Source organism: Phoca vitulina, unplaced genomic scaffold, assembly GCF_004348235.1.
Source record: "Phoca vitulina isolate PV1807 unplaced genomic scaffold, GSC_HSeal_1.0 scaffold17, whole genome shotgun sequence".
NCBI classification, from domain to species: Eukaryota; Metazoa; Chordata; class Mammalia; order Carnivora; family Phocidae; genus Phoca; species Phoca vitulina.
This window is the reverse complement of record NW_022589720.1, coordinates 32,197,754-32,217,141: the sequence shown is the minus strand read 5'-3', so window position 1 is coordinate 32,217,141 and position 19,388 is coordinate 32,197,754. Positions and strand designations below refer to the sequence as shown.

The window sequence follows — 19,388 nt, the reverse complement described above, 5'->3', positions numbered from 1 at the left end:
AGCTTTTTTCCCTTCTCATCCCTTATTAATAACTGCAATTATTTCTTTTTGCTCATGCACTTACTTAGAAGCAACTGAGTGTTTATTACATTTCTGCAGATGTTTGCCTCCCTCTAAAGTGCTCTACAAAAAGCTAATTGCCTACTTTTCTGTAATAGAAATAGCTGCATCTTGTTTTAGCTCTATGTTGTTTTCTTACCTAATTGTTCTACGACACTCATCCCTCTGTCATGATGTAAACATTCCACGTGTGAAGAGCTTCTCTGTCTATGTGGTCAAGAGAAAGCATTACATCTTCCTTAGAGATCTGAGGCGAACATGGGTCTGTCACATCATAGATGGTCCCAGTGGTCTTTTTGTAGACAATCGACCAAGCAACAATGGTAGCAACAATTTAATCCCTCATTGCTTAACCATTTCATGCTCAGTATCTTTTATGCCGTAATTTCCTGCAGATCTGTGGGCTTATTTACTTTTGACAATTCTCCAAATGAGTAGAGCAATTATCATTTCCTTATTTTACAGATGAGGAAACTGAGCCCTAGAAATGTTAATTGACATGCCAGACTTCAAATTGGTGACTGAGCTAGTCTTAGAAGACAATCTTCATATGGAGAAATGTTTATGATATGTTGTCAAATGAATTTTTAAAACACAGAAAATGGAAAAATGCATATAAAGATTATATGCATAATAGAATATTAATTGAAAATACACACATATATACATACAAGAAAGAAATTACTGCTCAAAAAGCACATTTTATAAATATCAAATAGGCTATAATAGATACTATGTTTACAGAGAGTAGCAGACATGGTCCATGCCACACTAGAACTAATAATCTAGTGAAAGAGACAAATGCTAATAAAATAAATACAAAAATAAATCTATAATAACACATTGTGAAAAAAGTGTAAACACAAAAAACCAAGGTGCTATGAATAGCATCTAATTGAATATAAATGAAGGTTGATTAGACTCTGAAGAAGTTAATTGAGTCAGAAAACAGAAAGATGACTAGGAAGTAGCCAGGAGAAAATGTTGGAAGATCTTTTATTTTCTCTTTTTACTTTTCCGACTTTCCAAATCTCTACAAAACACAGATGTTACTTTACCAATCAGAAACTATGAATGTGTGACTTTGATTCTCTCTCTGGCACAGTACTTTCTGTCAAACCAAACCTCCTAGAAAAGCAACTCTAAATGCTGAAATTAAAAAGAATAATAAGGGCAAGAAATACTTTAGCAACAAAGTAACCCGAGAAAGGAAAAATCCACCGTAGTAAGAGAAATTCTCTGCCACTTTTCCTTTTAAGGAATTTTCTGATATATGAGTGCTGTGGGCCAGAGTCCTAACAAAAACCAGCAGATCAGAGGTTTTTTTCTACTTCACAGTTCTCTGTGGGGACAAAGGCTAGGAGGATGCTGAACATAGCCAGAACTCAAGGAATGGGTAATGTCCTTGGAAGATTTTAATGCACTTCTCAACAGTAACTGATAGAACAAGCAACTAAAAATCAGTAAAGACATAGAAGATTGGAAGGACACTCTTAATAAATTTGGCCTAATTGAAATAGATAAAAGACTACAAAACTTCTTCATACACATTTTCAAGGGCATGCGAAATATTTACCATACAAATAATCATATATTGAGCCATAATGTAAGTCTCAATGGTTTAGAGGGATGGAGATATATAAATATAATCCCAAACAGCAGTGGAATTTAGCTATGCATAAGTATTCTAAAATAGCTGGAAGCAGAGGGCGCACATGCACAGTGGTGTGGGGAGGAGCAGGGACCTGGCCACAAGATGGGAGGCTGCCAGCCAGCCGCAACCCGACAGGGCAGCGGGCGTGTGCACCATGAGGGGAACACAGGCACTAGGGTCTTCAAGAATTCGAGCCCTAACTGCAAGCTCAAGGTGTACTTTGGCAAGTGGGACTTTGTAGACCACCAGGACAAAGTGGACCCTGTGGATGGCATGTTGCTTGTGGACCCTGACTACTTAAAGGACCGCAAAGTGTTTGCGACCCTCACCTACACTTTCCGCTATGGCCATGAGGACCTGGATATAATAATACCCCAGAATCTGCCCTGCTCCGTCACACTGCAGCCAGGCCCAGAGGACACAGGGTAGGCCTGTGGAGCAGACGTTGAGATTCGAGCCTTCTCTGCCAAATCACTAGAAGAGAAAAGCCACAGAGCTTCACGCATCTGGTGATCTGAAAGGTGAAATTTGCCCCAGAGAAACCAGGCCCCAGCCTTCAGCAGAAACCACCCACTGCTTCATTTCTGACCAGTCCCTGCACCTTGAGACTTCCCTGGACAAGGAGCTGAACTATCATGGGGAGCCCCTCAGTGTCAATGTCCACATCACCAACACCTCCACCCAGACCGTCAAGAAGATCAAAGTCTCTGTGAGACAACATGCCAACATCTGCCTCTTCAGCTGCCCAGTATAAGTGTCCTGTGGCTCAGATAGAAAAAAATGACCAAATATCACCCAGTTCCCTGTTCTGAAGGTGTATACACTCACCCTGCTGCTCAGTGACAACCAGAAGAAGCATGGTCTTGCCCTCAATGGGAAGCTCAAGCACAAGGACACCAACCTGGCTTCCAGCACCATTGTGAAGGAGGGTGCCAACAAGGAGGTGCTGGGAATCCTGATGTCCTACAAGGTCTAGGTGAAGCTGGTAGTGTCTCATGGTGGGGATGTCTCCGTGGAGCTGCCTTTTGTTCTTATGCACCCCAAGCCCCACGACCATATCACTGTTCCTGGGCCCCGGACAGCTGCTCCTAAAACGGACACCCCTGTGTACACCAACTACGCCACAGATGGTGATATCGTGTTTGAGGACTTTGGCCAACTGTGGCTGAAGGGGATAAAGGACGAGGACTGTGAGGATCAGTTATGCTAGAAGGGGGCTGCAAGGAAGGGGGGTGGGGGGGGTGCTGGGAAAGGGAGGATCCCAGCCTCTCTGCCCTCCTTCCACTTAGCAGCCTCCTCAGCCAACCTCCCTCCCTCCCTCGCTAGTCACCTCCAGACATGCACTGAATCCATCTCCTGTTGAATGTGGGCATTACATTTTGTCTCCAGCTGTGCCTCCCCAATACCCCAGTGGGTGGCAAGCTGTGTTCAAACTATATTTTTTGGAGGGGGATTCTGAAAAGAGGAGTGACTGTAGGGAAAGGAGGGAGAAAGAACTCCCACATTCGACCTCATACTAACAGCCACGGCCCACACACACCCTTCCTCCCTTTTCCTTCAGGAGGAGGCCCTGGGGGAGGGGGGGGGAGGGTGGACAAGGTCACTTCTTTGTTTCTGAACATAAATAAGAAAATAAATTTTTAATAGGAAAAATAATAATAAAATATTTGGAAACTAAGTAATACACTTCTAGATTATCTATGGATCAAAGACATAATAAAAATAGAAATCAGAAAATATATTCATTTGAATAAGAAATGCAACATATTAAATCTTATAAAATAAAGTGAAATCAGTGTTTAAAGGGAAATTTAAAAACTTTAAAATGTATGTGTTAAGGGGGAAAAGGCTGAAGACAAGTGATATAAGTTTATTAAACATTTAAAAAAAATTAAACCTAAACTAAATGAAAAGAAAATTATAAAGTTAAGAGTAAAAATCAAGGGGCGCCTGGGTGGCTCAGTTGGTTAAGCAACTGCCTTCGGCTCGGGTCATGATCCTGGAGTCCCGGGATCGAGTCCCGCATCGGATTGCTCACCCACCCAGTCTATTTTGTAATTGTTGTCCCCCACTGATTTCCTCTAGCATCACTGGAAAGAAGAGCAGAAAAAGCACTTTTATTCAAGCACAGTTTCATTCAACCATCTGGTCCTTGTAGAATAATGAAATCATCACAGTTTTGTAACTACTTCTCTGCTACCCTCTTTGTTTTCCTGCCTCCTCTGACATGTATCTCCCCAGTGCCCAGTGGGGTAACAATACCTGTTAATCCCTAAATGTCAGCTTTAGGAGAAACCATAAAACCGTAGCATTTGTTTCTCATAATAGTACCCCCCAGGCATGTTCAGCTTCGAGCTGAATACAAATCTTTCCCTCACAGTCTCATGAATTGTATTCTTTATATCTGTTATCAAAACAGATTGGGAAACTTAATTTACAGAAGAAATTCAAAAGGATTTATGCATGTTAAAATTTTTTAAGATGGGGAGGAGGATAGGGAAAGTGTCTGGTTAAATGAATATGGTTAAAAGATTATATTTATTCCCACCTAGGAAGCTACATGAATTTCTACTGAACATAGCAATTGGCCATATAAACTTATTTCATTGATCTCCATTATAACACGAAAGAAAGAAAATGTTGTAAATCCAAAATGACAAGAAGAACAGAGACGTCAGTAGACATAATATTGCAATAACTTTGGGAGACAGAAAGCAGATGGAAGAATAGTGTTGGACTTAGAAGAGAGTAAGCTATACGCTTAAGGGCACATGGGGTGATTACTAAAAGAGTCATTTTTAACCTGCAGGACCCTGTGAGGCAAAGGACTTGGAGGCATCGATGAGGTTACCTCACTCAAGACAAGCAACCACCTCCCCATCTTCTCCAGCAGGAAACACTAGGCCTGGAAAATCAAATCTTACATACAGATCGAAGATCAGAAATGATAAAATTGTGGATATACATAAAGAAGCAATTATTTTTTCCTTTTAACTTCTTTGAAATGCGTATGACAGTTTAAGTCCGGTTTACAACCTTTTTTTCATTATCACTCCCTAAGAAAATTTTTTGACTTTTTTTTTTCCGAATCACTCATCTCCTGCAATCAAATTTTAATACCCATGATATATGGTATACCTGCTTATATGTTGTATGCATATCTGTACTCTATACATAAAAAGAAAAAAATACAAAGTTTACTCTTTTTACTCAAGGCAGGTTTCAGAATGACTACACTTTTAAAAGTTAAAAAGTTAAAAGTAAAAAAGCTAGTGTCATGTAACAACTTCATAACTGTGTGACTGCACAGTAAATTTTAATGTAAGTTAGTTCTATAAATTATAATGTATGAAATTAATATGCAAATTAGCAACATACACAATACACAGTAATAAGAGGTTTTGAAACTTTTTTTTTTTAAAGTAATTTACAGTTGAGCCTTGAACAGTGCAAGGGTCAAGGGTGTCGACCCCCTGCACAGTAAAAAATCCAGGGAGAACTTCTGATTCCCCTAAAATTAACTACTAGTAGCCTATCATTGACCAGAAACCTTACCAATAACATAAATATTTGATTAACAGATATTTTGTATATGTATTATATACTGTATTCTTACAATAAAGTAAACTAGAGAAGAGGAAATGTTATTAAGAAAATCATAAGGAAGAGAAAATACATTTGTAGTACTGTACTGTACTTATCAAAAAAAAATTTGCATATAAGTGGACTCATGTAGTTCAAACCTATGTTGTTCAAGAGTTAGCTATAGTTTAAAAATTAAATTGCTTAAAAATTATTTTTAGTGAACTCAACTTTTAGCTTTTGCTTGATATGAGAAAATAACTTTTAAATAACTGCTAGATATTCATTTGGATATTGTCAACATTTTTTTCTTTTCAGCACTTAATAGACTGAATAACTTATAGAATTGAATAAAAAGTATAAACTATTTTTATTTCATTCTCAAGGCCTAAGTCACACATAAAAACACTGAGGATCACACATAAACAACATCTCATGATTATGCCTCCTCTTGCAATATGCCTCAAGGCAGAGCAAACAAAGAAAAGAAGTCACCTGCTCACCATAGATTTTAGCACTGATCTTGTATACATTCTGTATCTCTTCCATAAACTTGATGTCAGTGCTGCTTACATGATTCCCAAAAAATCCAATGAGAGAAGTTAAATTCTAAGGAATAAGGTTCTATTGGGTGGGGTTAACCTTTACAGGGCTACAGACTATCGTAATATCTAAGAATTTTTCACCACCCCCACCAACAATCAATTTTCATCCTCTTGAGGGCAATGTTATCCCTCTTATGAATGCATAGTTTACAGCAAAAATTGTAACAGTGTATTATGGAGTTTACATGAAAACTATAACAAAGAGACCTGGGACTGGGATAAATGGAGTTATATGGGTAGTAGTACGAAGAAATACAAAGATAAAAAAAAAGAGAAGAAGAGAAAAGAAAAACAAACCAGCTCTAATTTGAAAGTGACTGGTCCTGGAGAGAAGACAAGGAAGTAGGAAAGACTAAAGTAGTAGCATTGTTTTGCTGCCTTAAAACTTTGAATCCTGTTTTTTTAAACAATATAAATAGATTACATTAATAAAATAAAATATTTTAAATATTAAAATTAAACTGCCAAGAATGCTTATTAGATCCTTGCTCTTTTTTTAGATCTAGTTTATAAAAAGGCTTTTTTTCTGATGACACTCAAAACATTAGCAAGTCTATTAAAGTAAAATAAGTATAACAGAATGGTTTGGGGTGTCATGGGAGTACTGAAAGCTAATAAAAAACAAAGTGAAACAAGTTCCACTGGAGAGCAGAAGACCTCTAATTCCCCTTTTACCATTTATTTGTTGCATCAACTTGGCTAATTGCTAATGTACCCAGAGACTTAGGTTCTCCTTTATTAATGATACTTTACCTGCATAAAAATGAGGGCTGTACAAATGGCCAACAGACACATGAAAAGGTGCTCAGCATCACTCAACATCAGGGAAATGCAAATCTAAACCACAATGAGCTCACACCTGTCAGAATGGCTATTATCAAATAGATGAGAGATGGCAAGTGTTGGCAAAGATGTGGAGAAGAGGGAGGCCTCATGCACTGTTGGTGGGAATGTAAACAAGAGTGGAGAACAGCATGGAGTTTCCTCAAAAAATTAAAAACAGAACTACCCTATGATCCAGTAATTCCACTATTGGTTATATATCCAAAGGAAACGAAAACAGAATCTTGAAGAGATATTTCCACCCCCATATTCTTTGCAGCATTATTCACAATAGCGAACATATGGAAACAACCTGTGTCCATCAACAGATAAATGAATAAAGTGGTGTCTGTCTGTGTGTGTGATGAAATATTATTCAGCCATGAGAAAGAAGGAAATCCTGTCATTTGTGACAACGTGGATGAAACTTGATGGCATTATGCTAAGTGAAATAAGCCAGATAAAGACAAATACTGCATGGTATCACTTATGTGGAGTAAAAAGAAAAAGTCAAACTCTTAGAAGCAGAGAGTAGAAAAATGGCTGCTAGGGGCTACGGAAAGGGAGCAGGTGTACCTTATGGAATTCAAGGGAAGGAAGTGTAGCTAAACCTCAGCAGGGACAACATTTATACTCTCTGGGCACACTTCTTCAAGTCCCCACTTCATTCTTCTGTCCCCCTGCAGAGAGGTGTTCTCTGCTTCTCCTCGCATATGGCTGAAGTAAGGTTCACATTATGTCTCACTGGAGTTCCCATCGGTAACCTGGGCACATAAAATCCAATTGACTCCTGCCCCATCCTGGCCCATCAGCCTTGCCCAAGAGGCAGAATCATGAGACCAGCAGCAAGTCCTACAGGATTAGATTTTCTGAGACAGGGCTGGGCAGATTTCCTCTAAGAAAGCATAGGGACAGAAGGACCTGCATTTTTAGAAGAATACAATATTTTAATAAATATTAAAGAAATGCTGCTTAAAAAAACCTATATTGTTTGCTCATTTAGTTTGTTTTCTCTCTCTTCTGCCCAATAGATTATAAATTCCATGAAGGCAGGATTTTTTTCCCTGTCCAGCACCTAGAAGAGTGCCTTAACAGTAAATTTTTGCTGAACGAGTGAACAAAAGGCTTTAAATAATGATAATGGTAATTATAATAAATGTGAGCTAAAGAAAAGAGAATAAGTGGTTGCATGCACAAGAGAGGTTATGATTTCTGGGATAAGCTCCTTATAATTTTCAGTACTTCTCATATTCGTTTTTTCCATCCAACTATTAATATCTTTTAACTAAATTTCTTGAAAAACTAACCAAACTTATTCATCTTTTTCTCTGTAAGTCCCAACATAATGGCTGGTGTGTAACAGGTGCTAGGAGAATATGTATGTATTGATCAGAATGGGTGAATAGATATCACTGCTCCTATGGCACTCTGAGAAGTGCTTTGCAAGCCATAAAATGCTACCCAAATACTAAATTGTTATTTTCATCATGGTGGAGCTTTAGAGTGAATGTTTACATCCCCCCAAATTCATATGTTGAAACCTAATCCCCAGTGTGATGGTATTTGGAGGTGGGGATTTGGGTGATGATTAGGCTGTAAGAATGGAGCCCGATGAATGGGATTAGTGCCTTAAAAGGGCAAGCTCTCTTGCTCCTTCTGCCATGTGAAATTATAACATGAAGACGGCCATCTACGAACCAGGAAGTGGGCCCTCACCAGATTGCACATCTGTCAGCACCCTGACCTTGGACTTCCCAGCCTCCACAACTGTGAATAATAAATCTCTGTTGTTGATAGCCACTCAGTCCATGGCATTTTTGTTTCAGCAGCCAGAACAGATAAAGACAGAAAACTTGGTAATAGTGTTCAAGATGCATGGGACAGCTGTAGGTCACAGAGCAAACTGGGAAGCCAATTCAAGAGTTCAGACAAGACTCCTTTGACCTCAGTCACCTTTTTTCCTTGCCTTTTCCCCCAAAACCCTGAATTAAAATTGAATCCAGATTTCTCTATAACCCTAGGAGGCACAAAAATACTTGCAGAGGTTTGACTTGTTTTATCTCAAACTATATTTCTATTCCTATCTATATTAAGCCAGTTTTCAATTAAGAGTCTAAATAGCAGTTCATTTTCCTTGCATTCCAAAGAATCGCCAAAGGGTTTATTCCATTTAATATCATCATTATGCATTGCTCAACAAGTCAGTAAGCATGTAAGTAAAAACAATTTTTGAAGCCTTCTGCTATAAAAAAGATTGTTGCCTCTTAAGCCAGATCAATGAGAACCTGCATAGTGGAATTTTAGCTAAGGGCATGTATGTATAGACATAATGTAAAATTCAGCAATTTTCTTGCAAATTCATTGTGTGTAGACAACTCAATTCGATCAAAATTTATTTAACTTCTTTTTTACTCAGCTATAAACTGAATATATTATTCAGGCCCTGTTATTAAGGAAATTCGAACATATCATACAGAGTAAGAGAGAGTGGGTGGTAATACAGCAAACGAATTATCATAATGCCTGGCAATAATACCTTCCATACAAGAGGTAAAAAAAGAGCTATGTAAGCTTAAAGGATGGAGGAATCATGTAGTTTCTGATCATAAGATTGAAAGTGTTTATGAAATACAGAAAGGTTTAAGAAGGAAATACATTTGGAATGGGCCTTGAAGAACAGATACATAATACACAATATTTCAGAATACGAAATTGGGGAAGAAAAAGTTTCAAGAAAGAAGAACAATGTCAGGAGATGCTATAGCCCATTTTGAGCAAATTGTCCAATTTGACTGGCTAATGGAGTATGCAAAAGGAAGGAGAGAAAATAAGTCTAAAGGGGTAATACGGAATCAAATTGTTCAGGGTTTCAAATATTAGGCATTAGGCCTCTGTTCCTAATTCGGTGGTCTTCAGAAAAGAGCAGCATTGACATTTTGAGTAGAGTTGTGCCACTGAGAGGTGAGCTCTAGACTGACTAACCAGGAAGAGTAGTTTAGGAGGAATGATAGCACCACTTAAGCCACTGAAGGAATCTTCTAGTTGTGAGTTCCTCGGGGCTAGAAGTGGAGCTATAGCTACAGACATGGGGAAAAGATAGAAAAGATGAAAGTGCATAGACAAGTGATACTTCAGAGAGCACAGCACGGGATTTAGCATCTAGTAGAATACAGGAAGTAGGGGCGAAAGGATGCCATTGCTATGATGTGGTGTTCTATTTGGATACTATTAGTGAACATGTGAGTATAGTTAACCCTTAAACAGCATGGGTTTGAACTGCATGGGTCCATTATATGTGGATTTGTTACAGTACAGTACTGTAAATGTACTTTCTCTTCCTTATGATTTTGTTAATAACATTTTTTTCTCTAGCTTACTTCATTGTAAGAATACAGTATATAATACATATACAAAATACATGTTCATTGAGTTTTGGTGTTATCAGTAAGGCTTCCAGTCAACAGTAGGCTCTTAGTAGTTAAGTTTAGGGACTCAGAAGTTATACGTGGACTTTTGACTGCATGGGAGATCCGCACACCTAATTCCCATGTCATTCAAGGGTCAGGTGTACAGAGACTGGTGGGCTAGGAAGCAATCGACAAAAAGGTAAAGGATAAGCCCTTTCATCAGAAAAATCTGATGAAAGAAAAGAGGCTGAGGATAGAATTCCAGAGAGGAGTAAGAAGAGAATCATAGGAAGAAAGAGAGGAATTTCCTGAGAAAAACATGTATCGTAAGATATCCCAGAAGCCAATAGCAGATTGAAGCAGGTGGTCCTTCAGTTTGACAGTTAGGAAGTTCCTGGTGGTCACTGAGAGAACAACTGGTGTAGGCTGTTGTATTTGTAACTCTGATTGCAAAGAGTGATGTTAATGAAGAATAGCCATTAAGAAATTAAATATAGTCTATTTAGACTATCCCTGAAATAATTTTAGTAGTAAAGGAAAAGACAAAAGGAGTGTGGTAGCCTGAGGTCCAAAGCAAACTTCTCTGTCCTCCATTTGAGAGTTTTGATCTCTGATTCTCTGACTGAAATAATTCAATTTGTAATTTTACTTTACCTACTCACACATTGACTGACAAAGTACATTCGAAAGGGCCGGGAAAATAGATGGGGTCATTAGCCTTGGCTCTAATGAGAAATTATAGTATTTTTCCTGTAATGCAATAAGTTGGCATGTGAATACTTAGCATATGAAAAAGCCCTCAGATAGTCAGCAGCTTCCACTGTTCATTATCTTATGTTTTGGGGTTATTTTCTTGGCAGAAAATATCATTTGGCTGTGAATCTATCATCATTAAGAATGGAATAAAGATTTTTAACAGAATACATATTCTCCTTGTGGAAAAATTATAATTACTCCATTTTAACTATCCATGTCCTGGCTCTAATTTCCTCTACACTCTTCTGTTCCTCTACAATAGAGGCTTTTTCTGCTGGTCAGTCTACACATTTAAGCTCACAAGCAACTTTCTGCTTTATACAGATATAGAGCATTTAATTGAAAAAGGTATTCTGTGTCACCAGCCAACACTTTAGAAGGCCTGCAGTTGCTGAAACAGTTCGGCCGGCGAATTTCATAGTATGCTTTGTTTCTCAGCAGCATGCGTCCAAGTATCATTTAGAGAGCACTCGTATTCTCGCACAGAGACGTACCTGAGCGTCACTGCACACATCCAGTTCGTAGCGCTAGAACAATCACCCATTCATGAGTTAAAAAAAAAGAAAACTATTTCTACTTCTACTTCTCAAAGCCAATTGGACACTGTTGTTGTATTGATCAGACCAGAAATCTCTCCCTCTGGGTTTCAGGGTTCAGAAGACTTTTTTCTGTAAAGGGCCACATAGTAAATACTTTAGGCTTTGCAGGCTATATAGTCTCTTTTGCAACAACTCAACTCTACTGTTGTAGTGCAAAAGGAGCTGCAGACAATGACTAATTGTGTGATTTTATTCCAATAAAACTTTATTTGCAAAACAGGTAGCAAGCTAGATTTGCCCCCTGGCTGTAGTTTGCCAATCACCGCTCTAGAAAAAGACCTCGAGTGGGATGTGTCATTTAGCCATCCATAGAGACTCAAGATGGAGAACCCATATACATCATTGAAAAGATACTAGTTTCTCAGTTGATGCCAGGTCAGTTCTAGGATTTGAATCACAGACATTTGCATTCCATCTCAAGAATTCCTCCATGCCACATTTAACTCTCACCACCTGTGTTCTTCCTGCACCATGGCACATGACCTTCTCATTTCTCTGTCCTCCTCATAGCCCACGTTACTTAACAAACCTACTTAGGCTCATCCTATTGGCTTCTGACTTTTATCTCTCTAGGTTAGGACTGCTAGAATTTGCTCTTTGCTCCAAATACCATGACCATAGGAAAAACGTATTTAATTTTAGGGCCTCAAAGAACCAACTAGAAAAAGAAGTGTATACGCTAAAATGGTGTATTTTCTTGCCCAGTCACCATATATTTTTTTCTTCTATCTATCTTCTCAGATACTGAAGGTGAAACTCCTGTACCACATTCCCAAAGTGTCTTCAACAGAGGTCTACGGCACACCACTCTGTTTTCCTTCTTAGCCTGAAATCTCAATCGTTCAAGTCTCAACACAGCACAGGAGAAAAAAACAAGACTATGCACCGGGTACCTGTACTCTGGTTCTGACTTACTCTGGTCTTGGGTAAGTTACTACCATGCATGTTAAAGCATGTTACCTTGGAGCAGTGGTCTCCCCACTGTACTTCAAAGAATCTTTAGACCTGCTCAGATAATCATTTCCCACTACATGGTGAAAATATAAGTTGTTTGAGGAATATTTATTTTTGCTCTCTTGGACTATACTACTAAGAGTGTTAATGTGTATAGTTTTTCTGAAGAGTACCTGGGAGCTTCTAGGAATTTTCTCCCAGATTCACAATGAAAAGTACCTTGTGCTTATAGTTGCAGAGAGTCAAAGTCAACAAAAGTAGGCACTAAGAGAGTGGATAAGTAAAATGTGGTTGATACAATGAATGTCTATGCTCCAGTGGATTTATCTTGAATGAGGCTCCTAAGTATAATGTTGAATGAAAAAAGTAAGAAATCAAATAAAACTTTTAGCTAAGTACCATTTCTATAAAATACAAAAATATACATGGAAAATAAGACTTTGTGTTTTTGAAGGATACACATATATCTAAATAATCGTATATAAGAACCACTACCAAATACATTAACACAGGTAACTAATCTGGGAAAAGAAACAAGATCATGGGGGGAAATCATGAAATAAGTAAAAGATCTTGCACAGACCAATGATGGTAAGGTTCTATAAACTGTGGAATGTGATCTCTTCAGTACATTTAAATCTTTAAAAAATATGTGCTATCACTTACAAAATTATATATGTATGCATGTTCTCGTGCATGAATGTACTTACATAGAGAGACAACACACATACATATATATATGACTGGGAGTATTTATGCCAAATATTGGAGTGACTTTTGTCTGGTTATTAAAAATGATTTTAATCTTCCTCTTCACACTTTTCCTTATTTTCTAAATTTTCCTCAATAAATATTCTATAATCAGAAAAAAATAAGAATCAATACATCTTTTGGGGCATTTGGGTGGCTCAGTCGGTTAAGTGTCCGACTCTTGACTTTGGCTCAGATCATGATCTCAGGGCCCACATTGGGCATAGAACCTGCTTAAGATTCTCTCTCTCTCTCCCTCTGCCCCCCACCCCCTCTCTTTCTCCTTCTCTCTCTCTCAAAAAAAAAAAAAATCAATACATATTTTAATTAACTGGACACATTCCTAAAGGGGAAGGCAATTTTAAGCAATTTATTCTATATGGTTTTTTAAAAATGGAGTCAGAGATTTCTTTTCTTTTCAAGAGCAATACCTATTACAATGGGAAAATCATTGAAAATTCAGGACCCTGTGTAATATCTCACTCAGAGTTTCAGGGTTACTGCTGATTGAAGTAATCATTTGCAAAATTCAGAGTTTCCACAGAGTGTTTATTTTGACAACACTCTAGGCATTGTTAGATCTCTGGGGTAGGGCTGTGTGTTAGTTAGCAATAGGAAGGGGAAAGCTTGTTTGGATTACCATGTAAACCGTTTTCATTGTGAGGAGGGACCTATTGTTTTTTCAGCCACTTGCAGCAAAGACTCTGTTTAAAGGTGACTGATATAATGATTTCATTCATAATCTTAATATTTCAAAGTTGTGGATCATGTTTCCAACAAACTTACCCTTTTGTGCATGAAAATACATAACTCAGATTATAGCCATTTATTTGCCTTTCTTTTAAAATAAGAAATAACTATTTTGCTTAAATCTCAAAAGAACTAAAGGTTCATGTTTCTTAAAGAACTATCCTTCCAGGGAACTACCTTGTTGAGATCAAGTTTTTCTGAGTTAAACTAGAGTTAAAAAGTAAAGCAAACATACCCTTTAACCAAAAGATGAGTCATGTGCCTGGACGCCCCAGCCTGTCCTAGCAAAGGTAAATATCATTTCTTGAGACTCTGGGGCATGCGCAGAAGAAAAAAATATGAAATAAAGAGACTGAAGAAATGTACAAGGAGATGGAAAGGAAGAACCTGCAGCTGGAGGCAAACGAGACCATCCTCTGAACTGTCGGGTAAGCTACTCCGAACTGCCTTACAGATGGATGGTTCCTGTGAGGCAAGTACATCAGAAGGTGACAGATCAGCATGAGGTGGACTTCCCTCTACACTAGAATTCTCTAAACGCTCACAAAGCCATCTTCAGTGGTTCGGTGGGATTACTGATTTTTAGAGTCCAAGAGAGCTACACAATCGCTTCTCTTCCATGATGGCACCCTGGCCGAAGAGTCTTCCTATTTTGTTCCATGTTTCTATGAAAATTGTATGGTAATGGGTAAAATGCCCACATGTCATTGTAGATATTTCCAAAAAGCCTAGAGATGTTAAAAATTAATAAATAAGGAAACATTTGATATTATAGCAGGGTCATGGTAATAACAAAATTAGAGAAATAATTATTTGATCGAAAATTATCCTTTTAACATAAAATGATTTTTCCTCATAACAATCAAATGTTATAAAAGGAGACAATACCAATTAGTTCTTTTATTAGCATCTCCTCAAATAAGAAGCTTTGACATTACCATCTTAATTTATAGCATTTTCCAAATCGCCTCAGAATAGGTGGCGAAGAATAGCCAGAGAAGAAATCAGAATAATTTTATAAGGGTTCTGTTCTTGCGGTTTTTGCTGTTAGCTGGAATAAAGTCCATCTATGCTTTTCAAGCTCTTGGAAGTGGAAACAGATACTGTTTGCTGAAAACTGAGAACTGGTAATCTCTTGTAATTCAACTTCCCCCAATCATCTACATGCTGATTCAGCAAAATACTTTAAGAATTTGTTTTTTCTACAATTGAAGGAACTTTTCTGGAAGAAAACGATCTCTTCAAAATCTAATAGGAAAAATATATGAACAACAACAACAACAACACCCTCTCCTGTGTAGGCTTCCTTGTTGAAGCAGTTCCTATATGAGAAATCCCAATTTGGGGGGCTGGAGGGTAGGGAGGTGGTTGGTCTAGTGGCTGGTTACCAGGGAAACTTCACATTGTTCAGGAGCCTCAGCTCCTGAACCAGCCCTGAAGCCAGTGAAATACCACCCGATCTGGAGTTTGGGTCTGATGTTAAAGACACACTATTCTGTCTGATTACAGGCTAAATTCTGTCTGGACACTCTTTGTCTCACTGTCCTATGGTTCTGTGCTGCTCAGGAAAACCAGGAAAGGTGAGTTACTTAGCAGTGAACAAAAATCAGCAGGCAAGTGCAGCGGGGATCTTTAATTTTTATGATTCAAATAGACCAGGGCAGTAGCAGCTTATAGATAAGTAGCAGCTTATCTATGAGTTGCACAAAAAAAGCTTGGATAAAAAACATGGGAAGAATCTTCAGTTTCCGTCTACCCTTCCCAGACAGTGATAATGGATTCTATTCTTTGTATCTCACTCAATGCCTAGCAGTACACAATGGATACTCAATGTATGTCAATTCCATTTTAAATTGAAGGACATTCAGTCACATGTCAATGATTTTGGTTGCTTTGATTCTAGCATTTTTCTCTGAGTTTGTAGGTAAGTTCAAAAATTTTACTGATTTATTAAGAAGAAATGCTGTCAAGTTTGAGCATATTAGAGAAACAATGTTTGCATCTGATCTCATACTCTTGGTTTGAATGAAGACTTTTTTTTTTTTTTTTGCTGAAGTATTTTTTTTTTACCACAAATATGAAACATAAAATGACCACATTAAAATATAATCAGAAATATACCCTCTGAAACATTTGAGGAGCCATATTTCAGTAGGGCAATTTGGCAATACCTATTAGTATTTTAAATTTCATGTCATTTCACTAAGCCATCTACTGCTAGGAACACACCCACCGATCCCATGGATATACAACGAAAGTATACTAAGATACAATACAAAGATGTTTATTGCAGTGTGTGTGTATACTAAATGTTTAAATTAGGATAATAGTTAAATCCAATGTAATACATCCATATGGTACAAAACAATACAGGCATTAAAAGGATGAAGTAGATATGCATCTGTCGATACAGAAACATCTTCAAAATGTATTATGCTGATTATGTGATTATGTGTGGGAAGAGGTTCTGGTTACAGGTAGAAGAGAACTCCAGCCTTATATTTTTCTTTCTGTTCTGTTTAAAATTTTCAAATATAGGCATGTGTTATTTTTACTTCTTTTGAATGTCAGCAGAAATCTTCTGGTTGATTACATTATAAGTCATCTTAATTTTCTTCTTCGTGTATCTTGATACAGTTTAGAACTTAATAAACGTTATCAAAGAAATAAGAGGTGGACTAACTAAATTACAAGTGTTTTAAAAAGAAATCTGAATCTCAAAAGGTGTAGTTTTTTATTTCAATCAACTATTACAACAAAGCTGAGATAAAGCAGTTACGATACAAACTATCAGTCTTGCTAAAACAATGGAAGACAAACAGACAAGTTCATTTCTAAAGTCTATGAAATATCCTTAATTTGGCAGAAATTTTAAGAATAGTATTACAAAAGTGGCTGTAATTATGGACTCAAATTATGGTACTCATATTTCATGAAAATCCATTTCTAAACTATTTCCTAGACTCAATTCAAATTTATTCATTATATGTTATGCTTGCTCTCATTCTTCTAAATGCTGAAATGAATAAAACAGACAAAAGAGATCAAGCACCACCATGTTTACATTCTAATGAAGAAGAAAAGAGGGAAGAGAAGATACTTATTTAAACTTAAGTAATAATTTATATATCAAGAGGGGATGTATAACAAAGAAAAATAAAGCAGTGAAGGGGCATAGGAAACCCTGGTGGGAAACTGCAATTTCAAATAAAATGGTCAGAGATCTGATTTTAATTGTAAGATGAAAAGTAACTAAAGCCATATTTCTAAATCGTTTTGAATGTGAACAGCCTTATTTAATACCAAAACATATTTTTGGCTTTCACATGATCCTTGCTTCAATTGAGGAGCCCCTAATTTTGAAAAATGCATGAGCAAAAGCTACAATTAAATTTGTAACACTCTTAAATGTTATTACTAACTTGTAAAACTAATTTTTATTGAGTGATGATTCCGTGCCAAGGATTGTTCTAAGCACTTTGCATGAATTTTCTTACTGAATCCTAACAAAAGTCTTACAAAGAGGGTAGAGTGTAACTGCTGTTTTATAGATAATGAAACTGAGGCATAGAAATTAAGTGAATGGCAGGCCTTCTGGGTGGCTCGGTCAGTTAAGTGTCCAACTCTTGGTTTCAGCTCAGGTCATGATCTCAGGGTTGTGGGATCCAGCCCCATGTCTGCTTGTCCCTCTCCCTCAGCCCCTCCCGCCACTCTAAAATAAGTAAATAAATCTTAAAAAAAAAAAATTAAGTGAATGGCACTATATCTCTTTAAATGAAAGTTACTATATTTATTACAGCATCATTTTCTCTAAATATTTAATCATGTTGCATGTTTTGTTAGAGATATAAAGATCAAAATAGCAACACTGCGGGCAGAGGTTGTTTTGCAAATTCCTTTCAACAACTCACAGATCCTCAAGGCTCCACAGCACACAGAGGGGAGTCACTGGTCAAAGTTTTCTCTGGCATTCAGCTACATCTGGATAAGCACTCTTGTGGCCTGGGTGGTAGAGTTCAAAGCATCTAGATACTCCAGCAACACAATCATTAGTGTGATCAGAAATTCAATGAAGGGATGCACCTCATCCAAGAATGAGGAGTCCTGGGCACTTAGTTGTCATGCAGTCTCAACATTACTGCCCCTCCTTAAGCCCCAGTTTCCTCATCCATAAAATGAGGGGGTTTAACTTGGAGACTTCAAAGATTCATTTCAGCTCTAACTTCTATGACTCCATAGGTAGAGATAGTTGGGCATTGAACTCTCTCTTTAGCAGGCTTCTAGGATACCAGGAAACTAAATAGAGCTTCCAGAAAAATGCTCGAAATTCCTTCCCCAGCCCCTGAAAACTATGAAAAAATGCAATGTAATTGAACGTATTGCCCACACAAAATGAGCAGTTGTTTTGAAAAGTGTAAGATTAGGGTGCCTGGGTGTCTCAGTCAGTTGAGCATCCAACTCTAGATTTCGGCTCAGGTCATGATCTCAGGTCATGAGATCAAGCCCCACATGGAGCCTCACGTGGAGCCTGGCAATGGGCTCCATGTCAGCATGGAGTCTGCTTGTCCCTCTCCCTCCCTCTGTGCTCCTCACCCCACTTGCATGCTCTCTCTCTCTCTCAAATAAATAAATCTTTTTTTAAAAGAGAAAAGTATGAGATTATTTAAGAATTTCCATTTTGGAATGAAATATTCTACAAATGTATACGACAGTACTTTGTCTTATAGCCTATCACCAACAGTTGGGAGAAACGTACTAGAACTGGAAGTTGTAACTCTAGGAATATCCACTCTAAAAATATTTAAAAGTAGGATTTGTAGTCATGAGGATATAAATTTATAGGTGTTAACTAGCCTTAAGGAAGGCAGGGAGATGCAAATGATTCCTAACATCATATCTGATTTCGTAACTGAGAATGACTTGTAAAGTTTTACTCCAAACAAGCATTTGATGTGTATAACATTCCTCTTCAGGGCTTAGAGGCTTTCAAGGCATGGCCAGACGCTCCATCTTGTATTTCATCCTCCTGAGTACTCTGATTGACAAGTGCCAACCCTGTTTCTGTGATCATTACCCATGGGGTCAGTGGTCTACCTGCTCAAAAAGCTGCAATTCTGGAACTCAGAGCAGACAGAGGTGGGTGTGAGCTATGTAGCTTGTCTTTGTGCCATGGGAAACCTCACAGACTTAGCAATATAAAAGATGCCACACTAAGCAATGAGGTGCGAGGGGAAATGTGTGTGTGTGTGTGTGTGTGTGTGTGTGTGTGTGTGTATCTCAAAGTAAGAAATCATTGAATTTGATTTGGATGTAATTTGCAGTCTTTTCCACGTAAGGTTGAAATGAAGTCTACATTTGTTCTCTCCGTAAAATCAAGGAATGTCAAAGAAATTTAAATAAGAATGTGCAATATCTTCCGTTGACTATTTAACTTACTAAGAATCACTTC

At 37.7% G+C, this 19,388-nt stretch overlaps 1 protein-coding gene and 1 pseudogene across 3 annotated transcripts in view; both read left to right on the top strand.

The window, feature by feature from the left end:
• Window positions 1-1,816: 1,816 nt before the first annotated feature.
• LOC116639077 lies at window positions 1,817-3,282 on the top strand (annotated as a pseudogene).
• Window positions 3,283-14,112: 10,830 nt separating this feature from the next.
• The window catches only part of C6 (complement C6), a 61,738-nt gene continuing 56,462 nt past the window's right edge, over window positions 14,113-19,388 (top strand). For 2 of the 3 annotated variants that reach the window (XM_032415190.1, XM_032415191.1), the window contains exons 1-2: window positions 14,113-14,367; window positions 18,913-19,075. In XM_032415190.1, coding sequence (XP_032271081.1) covers window positions 14,196-14,367; window positions 18,913-19,075 — 335 coding nt within the window. In that variant the 5' untranslated portion in view covers window positions 14,113-14,195. Of the gene's footprint in view, window positions 14,368-15,448; window positions 15,520-18,912; window positions 19,076-19,388 lie in introns of all 3 variants that reach the window. The other variant, XM_032415192.1, reaches the window with a different exon arrangement.